Source organism: Argopecten irradians, chromosome 2 (genome assembly GCF_041381155.1).
Source record: "Argopecten irradians isolate NY chromosome 2, Ai_NY, whole genome shotgun sequence".
NCBI classification, from domain to species: Eukaryota; Metazoa; Mollusca; class Bivalvia; order Pectinida; family Pectinidae; genus Argopecten; species Argopecten irradians.
In genome coordinates, this window is record NC_091135.1 from 44,507,526 (window position 1) to 44,518,780 (window position 11,255).

General features: G+C 33.1%; 1 protein-coding gene across 1 annotated transcript; it reads right to left on the bottom strand.

Moving 5' to 3' along the window:
* Positions 1-2,465: 2,465 nt before the first annotated feature.
* LOC138315634 (alpha-L-fucosidase-like) lies at positions 2,466-8,934 on the bottom strand. Its single transcript, XM_069256795.1, has 8 exons — positions 8,546-8,934; positions 7,940-8,046; positions 7,225-7,355; positions 5,965-6,098; positions 5,121-5,218; positions 4,627-4,759; positions 4,166-4,336; positions 2,466-3,732 (listed from the first exon to the last, which is right to left on the bottom strand). Exons 1-8 carry the CDS (start codon positions 8,887-8,889, stop codon positions 3,471-3,473), a joined length of 1,380 nt encoding a protein of 459 aa, XP_069112896.1. The 5' UTR covers positions 8,890-8,934; the 3' UTR covers positions 2,466-3,470.
* Between the last annotated feature and the right edge of the window lie 2,321 nt (positions 8,935-11,255).

Below are 11,255 nucleotides of genomic sequence, written 5' to 3' on the forward strand. Positions count from 1 at the left end.
ATAAATTCAAATTATCAAGCATATTATATACATGAATATAGAACATATATTTGTATTGGGAAGGTGTGGAGACGTTCACAATTCGGTCGATGTTGAACACCTGTCCAGTAGATGACTTTTTATCACATACATGTACATTTATCTGGCGCGTCGACCATGTCATAAATATCGTAGGACACCTGTAATAACACTATTATGACGTAACAGAAAGTTTTGACGTCATAATTAGGTCACCTGACCATAGGTCATGGTGACCTATTGCGATAAAAGTCTTTTGTCCGTCGTCGTGCGTCGTCCGTCGTGCGACGTCCGTGAACATTTATATAATATTATTGGACCTTGTGAACGCTATAACTTCAGCAAATATAAACCAATTAATGAAACTTTTTGTGTAGACTAACATCGGAACAATCTCGGACGAGTTTGAAAATCAGCATGATTCGACGGTAATTTATGGAGTTATTGCCCTTTGCACTAAAAATTATTATTGGACATTGTGAAAACGATAACTTGAGTAAATATGCACCGAGCTTAATGAAACTTTGTATGTAGACTAACATGGCATATATCTTAGATGAGTTCGAAAAGCAACCTGATTCGATCGTAACATACGGAGTTATTGCCGTTTGCAATAATAATTATTGAACCTTGTGAACATGATTACTTGAGTAAACATTAATTAACCGAGCTTAAAGAAATTTTTTATGTTGACATTAGAAATATCTCGGAGGAGTTCGAATATGAGATTGATTCGACGATAATTTACGTTATTGCCTTTTACACTGATAATTATTATTGGACCTTGTGAATACAATAACTTTAATAAATCTGCACTCAGCTTTATGTAACTTTGTATTTAGACTAAAATTGGAAAGATCTTGGACGTGTTCAAAAATCGACCTGATTAGATGGCAACTTACGAAGTTATTGCCCTTTGCAATTATAAACATTGAATCTTGTGAACATGATAACTTTAGTAAATATGATCCGAGCTTAATGCAACCTTGCTTATAGACTAACATTGCAAATATCACGAACAAGTTTGAAAGTAATCTTGATTCGACTCTAACTTATTTACAGAGTTATTTCCCTTTGCAATAATAATTATTGAACCTTTTGAACACTGTAATGTGAGTATATATGCACCAAGCTTAATGAAACTTTGTATGTAGGCCTATTAAATGTACGTTCCTATTTCGTGAACAAAAGACATCAGTTGGCTAGTAAATTACATAACTAATTTGTATAAAATATCAGGTGACCGTTAAGGCCCATGGGTCTCTTGTCTTTATATGACGTCGCAGGATTGTCTCAGTAGACGGAAAAACGCTACATCCTAGCCGGATTTCTAACTTTTTATATAGAGATGAAATTGAAAAGTATCTTACAGCACAGTTAATTAAAGTAATGTGATGAATATAATCTTACACTCGTGACTATGTGATATAAAATTTATCATATTCGTTAAGTAATTTGATAAGACACTTGCCTAAAGGTTCGTGACATATCAAATTATTGAACTCGTTTGATGAATTCATATCACATAGCCACTCATGTAAGATCCTTCATATACCGAGATATCGTCAGTTTACCCATGTTATACACGTGCTTTATTTAAAGTATGATTCAGTAATGAAATCTGATTCCATTGTTGGCACGAGGTTTGCTTTACCTCGCCTCTTGTGATGGCTACACCTATTTGTGGCATCAGATTTGGAATGCAACCAACTATAAGATATTTCCGTGTTTCTGTAAAATGCTTTGATTAATCAGTCTTCCTGGTATAAAGTGTCATTCAAATGTAGCCCTGAGTTTACAGAACGGAAAGGTAGGAACTCTGAAAAGGGAATTCCAGTGAATCAGCGTCCAAATGTTATAAATAGCCTTCTTTTGAACCAAAGATATAAAGCCATAATATATGAATTCTGAACCAACCATGCTTGATGATATAGACACTACTGGCCATTGTACCACAGAATGTTTAGATAGCAATTTCTCATTTAAATGCGTATGTGAAATTATCTGCTCCGATCGTTGTCACAAAAATTACGAAGTCTTGTGTTTTCCTTTTTTTAATTTGAGACAAGTCGTTTATAGGTGTGTGTACTGTAAACCAACTTATCTTTGCGTGCGATAGAACTTAAAATAAATTAGAAAATAATCGTCGCGAATGTGAGCACTGATAAAAAAATAAGTTCTTAATAAGACAAAAGTAAGTTGTTTTACAGAAGGTACTGGTGTATTTGGCTTTGGCACAGATTATTTGTGCCCTGAGAGATCTGGGCAACAGTATGTCTTCCCCAAGCCTTTTTGTTTAGATTGGGAAACGACTACATTAAATATTGATTTCAAGTACTGTAATTGTATGGTGTTGAAATAAGATTAGCCTTTCAGAAACAAAGGTAGTAGATGCATTTCAATAAAATAACAACAATAATGACAAAAACAATAAAAACGTGTCATTTGTATTTTTTAATAAATCATATTTTAAATAGTCATTCTTGGATACATAATTAATAGGAAAAAATGAATTGAAAAATAATATAACAAAAGCGTAAACTTACCGAAATACATGTATGTACAAATGACAAGTCGAATTCTATTTAAAAGTTATTTGCATGTTAATCTAAAGAAGATGATATTACAATGTACAACATCCAAGAGCATACATAAATTTGTGACTCTTACGTCAATTCTTATTCTTTAATTGGATTTCAAAAATATATTTTGTAACCTTTATAACACGACGATTTGTTCCTATCTGATCATTGTTTTTCAATATCCTGGATATCATTTACCATGAATCAACAGCATGAGACGACAATACATTTACATGTGGTTAAAAAATTCTAACTTCTTTTAATCTCCAAATCGACAACCAGATTTCGAAATACGTCACACCGTAACAAAGTAATATTTATTGTTTTCTATAATTATATACACACTGAACACCACCAACAGTTACTATTTTAAAAATACTTTGAAGTTTATGTACAGGTGAAGTTTATCTGTTACATGTATAATAGTTAATTTGAATAAAAGCATGGAGTTGCAATTCAATATCGGATTAATTTTGCTTTCTAGACTACCCCATTACGTAAAGTGTTCGTATTCCAATACTGCTTATTTACATAACGATTTTGCATATATTTTATAGGGCGACTCGACTTTTGGTATATGTTTTTAGTTCAAATATTCATAAATATAAAAGGAAGGCGTGAGAGTGGGGGTTAGCGGCACGTGCGCTCACCTTATTTCTCCGACCCTTTCTGTAAATAGATTTAATATCATCCTTGGTGTTTGTACAGGTAGGCTATCTATATCGTCACATAAAAGTTTGTAGTTTTTAAAGGGCAAAAAAGTCATAGTGCTACAATGTATAAAGTCACCAGACCTTAGTAGCTAGAACTTTAAATCACCAATGCGTTTCATGTCCTCCATTTCGCATCAGGGCTGAGTGCTGATATCAGTCAGTTCCCTAGGCCTGTCAACCTGAACACCCATGCCCACTTGCACGTAACCGTGTTTACCGAGACTGGCGGTATGGTAATCATCATTCCGGTTTCCACTTCCGGTAATGCCCTCCAACTTAGTTCTGCAGTATAGCCAATCAGATCGACTTGAGTTGCTGAGGTAACCAATGGCGATCCGAGAATCAAAAGGTCATTTTTGGGCCAGTTCAAAACAATAGCATACACTACTGTTTGATTGGCAGCTTTCTTGGATGTGTACCTTTTGAGGACAAAGCAGAAATTTACGAAATAAATTGAGTTACAGAAATATGACTAAAGGAATATCTGGAATATTTATTGGGTATTTGTGTCATTTTTCCTGCAATACGTTGATGATGTCATGTCTCGTGTATTTTTTCTTGGTTGTCATCACTTATATTAACCTATTTTTCACCCTCTTTGTACACTGCAATTAAATTGTTTGTAAGATATATTACCAGACGTGAGTTTTTAAAAATATATTTTAAAAAAAAAACCACGCATCGCTATTTCATCATCGAAATATTGGTGGAAAGAGACGTACTTATAACATACCACATTATTAGAAGCAACAGTAGGTTCTTCTTAATCTTCGTCTTATTAGAATGTGATGCTAATTTTATATTTGTCCGGCCTGATACCGAATATGACGTTTTACCTGACATATGACTTACCAAACATCGGATGTGAGGGTGTCGTTCTGGTAAGTCCAAGGAACACTAGAGTATATTGCCTCTCCGTTCAGATCCAGCCAGCTGCCTAATTGGCGGAGACGTTCTTCAAATATTGGAATAATTCGTCCGTCGTGTGTCGGTCCAACGTTGATAAGCAGGTTTCCACCACAACTGTAAGTAGAGTTATTAGTGCAGTATTGTTTTCTATTAGATCAGTTTAAATGACGTTAACCTTTTAAGGTTTCTTTAAAGAAGCCATTGTTTAATTATCACATCTTAATTGTATTATTGTGTTTAATGTCTTTTGAACATTTTTCTTTTAAATCTCCATTAATAACATAATTTATAAATACAAATGTGATTGCAGAAAATAAAAGCTGATCAAGGTTCAAAATATAATGCATGATGATAAGAATATAAAAAAATCCAAAGATGATATTCTTCCAGAATCAATGACATACCTGATTGTTTCCGCCAGAGTTTTTATCAGCGCTTCGATGGAAATAATATCTTCGTATGTGGCTGGCCGACGGTAGCCCCAAGAGCCCAAATCCAAAGTCATACAGTTTTCCCATTTGTGTTTCTGAAGGACACCTGGAAGAACATCCCAATTTTTCTAATTTTTAATTTGACTTGAGTATTCAATGTTAGTAAGATGGATCAGGCATTCTTTTTTAAATTCAATTTGATTTAATGTTTGATATATAACACAGAATCCGTAGCAACCAAAACAGCATTCAACATTGAAAAATAAGTATCGGACAAAACAGCATTCAACATCAAAAACTGAGTGTCGGACATGACATTTATTTTTGCATCTTAGACCATTTATACAAACTGTCTTATGTTATTAGTGTTTTAAGAAACTTTTTTATTTGGCCTGCTTTAGTTCGGAAAGGTAGTGGGCCTTTAAACTAATGTTTATACGACTACAGTTTACCAAAGAAAACCTTACGCGGATTGTACTTGTCTTTACAGTTCCAGTAGCCGCCATGTTTACAGGGCGTGTTCTTTCCCCATCTGTCATTGACCACCACAGAATCCTTTACTGGGCTGTCAAAAGAGAAAATATTATCATAATTATTATCTTCCCAAACGGTTCTGTGGTGTATCCAGTAAGTTGTTGGAGGGCTGTAGGAACACATACACCTATTTTAAAAACTGGCTTTCAAACTCATGTATTTTTTTACATTTGTTTTAATTTTGTCAACTTCAGGAAACGTCCTAGGGATTCGACAACGCACCAACATACTTCTCTGGACCCGTCACTGAGCTGAGAAGACTCCTATATTATTGTAAAAAGTCATGGTAAATTTGAGGTGACTTGATGTACAGTAACCGGCATAGGTCTTCTGATAAATTGTTTGTAAAGGCTAAATAACTAAAAAGCGATGCGTGAAACCACAACCAAAGGTAACTCTATGATGTAAAAATATACAGAAAATGCACGCAAAGACGTAATTTATATGATTTATATCAATACCATACCTAGTGTTGTATAGTCAGACGTGAATCAGTAGAGTTTCAGCACACCCTACCATCACCTTATTTACTGTTATATAACAAGGCGTGAGTTAGTAGAGTTTCAGCACATCCAATCATCACCTTTCCTACTGTTGTAAAACAGGGCGAGGAAATCAGTAGAGTTTCAGCACACACTACCATCGCCTTACCTACTGTTGTATAACCAGGCGAGGAAATCAGTAGAGTTTCAGCTTACCCTATCATCACCTTACCTACTGTTGTATAACTAGGCGAGGAAATCATTGGAGTTTCAGTTCACCCTCCAATCGCCTTACCTACTGTTGTATAACCAGGCGAGGAAATCAGTAGAGTTCCAGTAGAAGTCGTCGACTTCCCATGCTCCATCAGACCAAATTAGTTCAGGATGATACTTGTTCACTAATTCATACAGTTCTGGCAACGTCTTGGTCTATTGAGTAGAACAAATAATTACAACAAATTGCTTGGTCTTTTAGGTAAGTCATATATTAAGCGTTGATTTTGTAAATGCAAATATATTTTTTTCAGACCAAACATGATATTTTTGAAACTTTGATAACAATATAAATCATATTCATCCTCCTTATTCCAGTCAAATGTTCGATAGGATAAGGCAATTTACATATAATTAAGATAATATCCAGCTTGTCTTACCAGCGATATACTCCGTTATTTAAAAAAAAACTATAATTTAAAAAATAATTTAGTGTTATACCATCATAGATTCAGTGTTAAAAAACTATGCTTTTGATCAATTCAATATCATGCATTTATAACATGACGCTATCCAAATTGAAACACCTTTGAAGATGATTGTTAAACACTTTTGGTGTTGGAATCCGTATTTCCACTAGACAGTGTTTGATAATTAGATATCCTTTGAATCAGTTTTCAGTTTATGCTTTTTTTGTATGCATGTCAGGAGTGTATTTATTTGTAAATATAAAGCTTTGAAGCATTCCTTGTCCAGTCTCGTGACTTAGCGGATCCGAGTACTCAAAATGGATCTAAATACATGATGTATAGACTGCTTACTTAAATTTCAGACATGATAATTATTTATGATTTTAATTACAGATTTGTAAAAAAATTGCCCTATTCTACTACAATATTCTTGTTATTACATTACATTATGTGTTGTAGCACGAGGTTATTTCCAAAATTGTATTTTTTAATTATTTTCAAATTTAAAAAAAAAATAAGCAAAGAAGTAAACCACCGTACCATTGTCATAGTTACTTTAACTGTTGTTCAGAACAGGCAATTTAGTTTGCATTGCAGAATTTAATTCGGTATAAAATATATCAACAATACTCCTTTTTATTATGAGCCGTTCCATATTGTTTAACGTTTTATTTTTCGTTTATTTAGCGTTCCTTTTTATAATGAGGCGTTCCATATTTTTTAACGTTTTATTTTTCGTTTATTTAGCGTTCCATATCGGGTAGCGTGACGTTTGTTGATCTAAATCTTGGTAATGATATTGAATCGCATTACGTTCCATGTACATGTTTATATTACATAAGAAAGGATTTTATCTAAAAATGGAATGATACCTTGACGAACTCCTGAGTTGTATAGTTATTAGCCTTGTCCTGTAAGTAGAGTGGATTGTAAAACTCGAATAAAGAATGATACACTCCGAATTTCATGTCCTTCTGTTTTCTCACGGCTACTGCAAGATCGCCTTTACAGAAATACAAAAATAAAATTAGTATGCGATATCGTCTTTTCAAATGTTTTTGACTATGCAATACTACCGTATCACTAACTCATTCTCATACAAAAGTCACTAGATACTGCGAACAGCGTATACATACATGTGTTTACTCAAATACTATAGGGAGGGGATGTTTTTAATGTGTTCACTGAAACCGCCAATTATACACAACATCGAAATATTCAGAAATTCATTGGCAAGTTACAATATTATCATATAAAGTAACGAATTAAAGGAATAAGTGAAGCGCGAATATATCATTATGGGAAACCGCGAAATAATGACGCCGCGTATATAAATCGCTACAGTATCAAGTAAAATGCTCAGTTATTTTCTTTCTTTATAACTCGCATTAGTTGTATTTATCTATATAGCTAGACCTATTTTAGTTCATTATGACAAAATATCAACAACTCTTTTTGCCTAAAAAGTGCGAAGATTACTGGGATATTCTGTGATGCATACATATTATTTAATATGTAACAATGGGTTAAGCGATGATTCCGTTTAATGACATTGAAGAAATAAATATGAATACCAAGAAATTTTACCAGTTAGATCACGTTTAGGACCTACGTCCATGGAATTCCAGTTCCACGAATAACTCGATGGCCAGTTTGTATATCCTTCGTGATGTTTTGTAACTAGAACTACATATCTGAAAAGAACAAATAAAAATCAATTATTTGTGTCCAGCACATTTTGTTCTCTCATTTCCATCTTCCTGTGATATACATTTAAAAATTTTCTTTAGCACAGTTGCGTTGTACAAGCAAGTATTGATTCATCATTGTAAAGGTCATTTATGTATTTATAACAGTAAGTTCGTTACCATGAATAGATAGCTTGCCTTGAGTTCAAGAACAACGAACTTAGGTACACTATTATATAAATTTCTGATTTGTATGTGTAATTTATGGTGGTGACAGCCCGAGACCGTCCTTGTGCGTACACAAATATTTTAAAATAAATGTGTCATTGCAGATAACATATTAACGATACACAGGAAACATAAAGGAAATAAATAATTTACTAGATGCAGTGAAGCATATAGCGAACGAAATTGAAATGATCTAAAGGATGACAAATGTGAAAAATGGGTTACCAACAGCAAAACAACGCAACCACCATTCGTTTTACTTCTAAAACAGACTTACTTCGCCCCGGAAGCTTTGAAGATTTTTGCCCACTTGTCCGGATCATAAAACTCTGCGGTGAACTGCGCTGCAAAATCCGGATATGTGAAGTCCGGCGGATAGTTCTCCGACATGAACTTTACAATAGCCGGAGTTTTGAAGCCTTTCCATGCATACCACATATAAGCGCCAGAAAAACTAGGCACGGAAAACACTCCCCAGTGTATGAATATCCCTATTTTGGACTGGTCAAACCATTCTGGCAATGGCCGTGAGTCCAGTGAATCCCAATTAGGCAAATAGCCAAAGGAAAAGTTCAATAAACAAACGACGGAGAGCAGACGAAGAAATGACACAGCCGCCATATTTGTTTACCTCTCCTCGTTTCTTACCGTCGACTGATCACGACTATTAATATTGTATACCCTCATACCACCACTAGATTTTACCTGGTCTCGGTCGATCGAATACTCGACATATTGTGCACAGAGTACATGTGTACAGAATGTTTTTTTTCTCGAGTATCGTCACTGCATATTGATTCTCCCTTTGCATTAGAAATTCTTTTCAGAATATTTTATTCTTTAGATCATTTCAAAAGATATGGTTTCTGAAACATATTTCTATAAATACAGAAAACAACAGTTAATGAAAAAGATATGCGTACAAATTAAACCTAAACACTGTACATAGGACTCTAGTTGCATCATATAAATATCCTGATAAACATCAAAATAGTATAACAAAGAAACAAGTACAAAACTGTTCGTCTTTAAATTGACTGTTTCTAAGAGGAAGGAAGATATTGATAAAAAATGTTTAAAACTATGTAATTAATAATGGACAATCTTGAATTCAATCATAGTCTTCTATTGGATTTCTTAATGATTGATACGAAACTACATTAATGGCTTGATGATACTACCATTACCAAACTAATTTCAGAAATACAAGAAATAAAATATGTGCCATTACAATCAAATGATTAAAAAGCCACACTTTCTGTTCCAAAATTGTTTTGATAGAAAAAAAAGCCTGGTTTTAGTGTTTATTTGGTGATAAATGAAACTGTCACTGTGGTCACTGTCAATGTGTGCTACGTGCTCAGTACTCGTGAATTCGACACCTGTTGAACTTTTTAACTTTTACCAGTGATTTCCTCTAGTTGTTTTTTAATGATATTTTATCAAATATACGGAATAAACATATGATCACAATATACTGTGGAATTGCCAACGATTCATTCTAAATAAGGCGTATGATAAAAGTAGCCATTTAAGTTTTAAAACAGCCTACATGTCGTACACACGTATCCGTACTAATGACGTCAGATATTTATGTTTTTGATGTGATTCAGCTGATATAGTATTCGAACAGCTTTATTACTTCAATATTTGTGACTTTCTTTAATATAATTATTATCATTTAAAACATAAAGTTTAAAAAAGATAAGATCTTGAAACATTTTACAACTTATACATATTTAAGAAAACTCACCTATTGTCATGTAGTCTGTTTAGCAAATACACTGTTATAACATTACATGAATGCATTAAGTTGTTTCTATGCCGAGAGTATCGAAATATACTAGACAATGTTTGACAGTTTTAACCATAGGGTGGTATTATCTAATTATGCAATGATATTTTGATTTCAACAAATTTTATTTCGAATAACGAAAAAGGATTAAACAACAGGCATTGCCTATATTAGTTTTCTCCTAGTAACAATGAGTATATACATATGATTCAACAAAATTCTAATTTTGAAAATATTCATGAACATATACTGTAGCAATTGTATTGATGAATAATGTTGGGATAAGGACAGTATTTAAGATATCATCTCCAATATACTTATGTGCGAAATTTATTGTTTTTCAAAACATATATAATCATAATTTAGAGATTAAAATATAATATAAATGACTGGATCCATCCACACATAGGATACAGACCTAAATGTCCATAATGGCTTATTTGCCAGTGGTCATCTACCTATGTATTTTCGGATCCAGTCAAGGATATTATATTCAAGTTTTAGTAATAAGATAACTGTACTATCATTGAAGATGGAATATATCATTAATATCAATGGATTTGAATGAGATGAAGTTAATTTAGATTCAAGAAATTTTGAATAAATACATAATCTTGATATTGTCCTTACTTATTTCATAAACAAACCTTACTTATTACATAAACAAATAGTTATGTATTCTTTCATATGTGATAATTTGAATATATCATTATTATATGTTAAACAATATAAATTAGGCGCCATAAATTACATGCCAATCAGAAAAGAGAGGGAGAAGGAGGAGTAGAGTAGGTGACCATAATTAAAATAAAGTGTGCTATCTATTAATGCTATTTTTAGTAAGGAAAAATATAAAAAGCAGATCGCAGATCAATATTGGGATGATAGCGAGATCTATACAGGTAAAAATCGATTGGTAGCTCTAATGAACTCAATGACACTATCAAATATGTTTAAATTGGTTAATTTATTACAAATTTCACAGCCAGACAAAAGCATATTTAAGTTATAATTATTATGAATTTGATTTAGACCGAGTAATGTCTCTCTTAGTATTCTTCGGGATTCATCATATTTACTACAAGATAAGAAGAAGTGTTCTACTGTTTCATGGCCAGTACCACACGTACATTCTGGAGATTCAGTAAGATGATCTCTGTGCAAGTCAAAGTTAAGATTGCTAATATTGTTT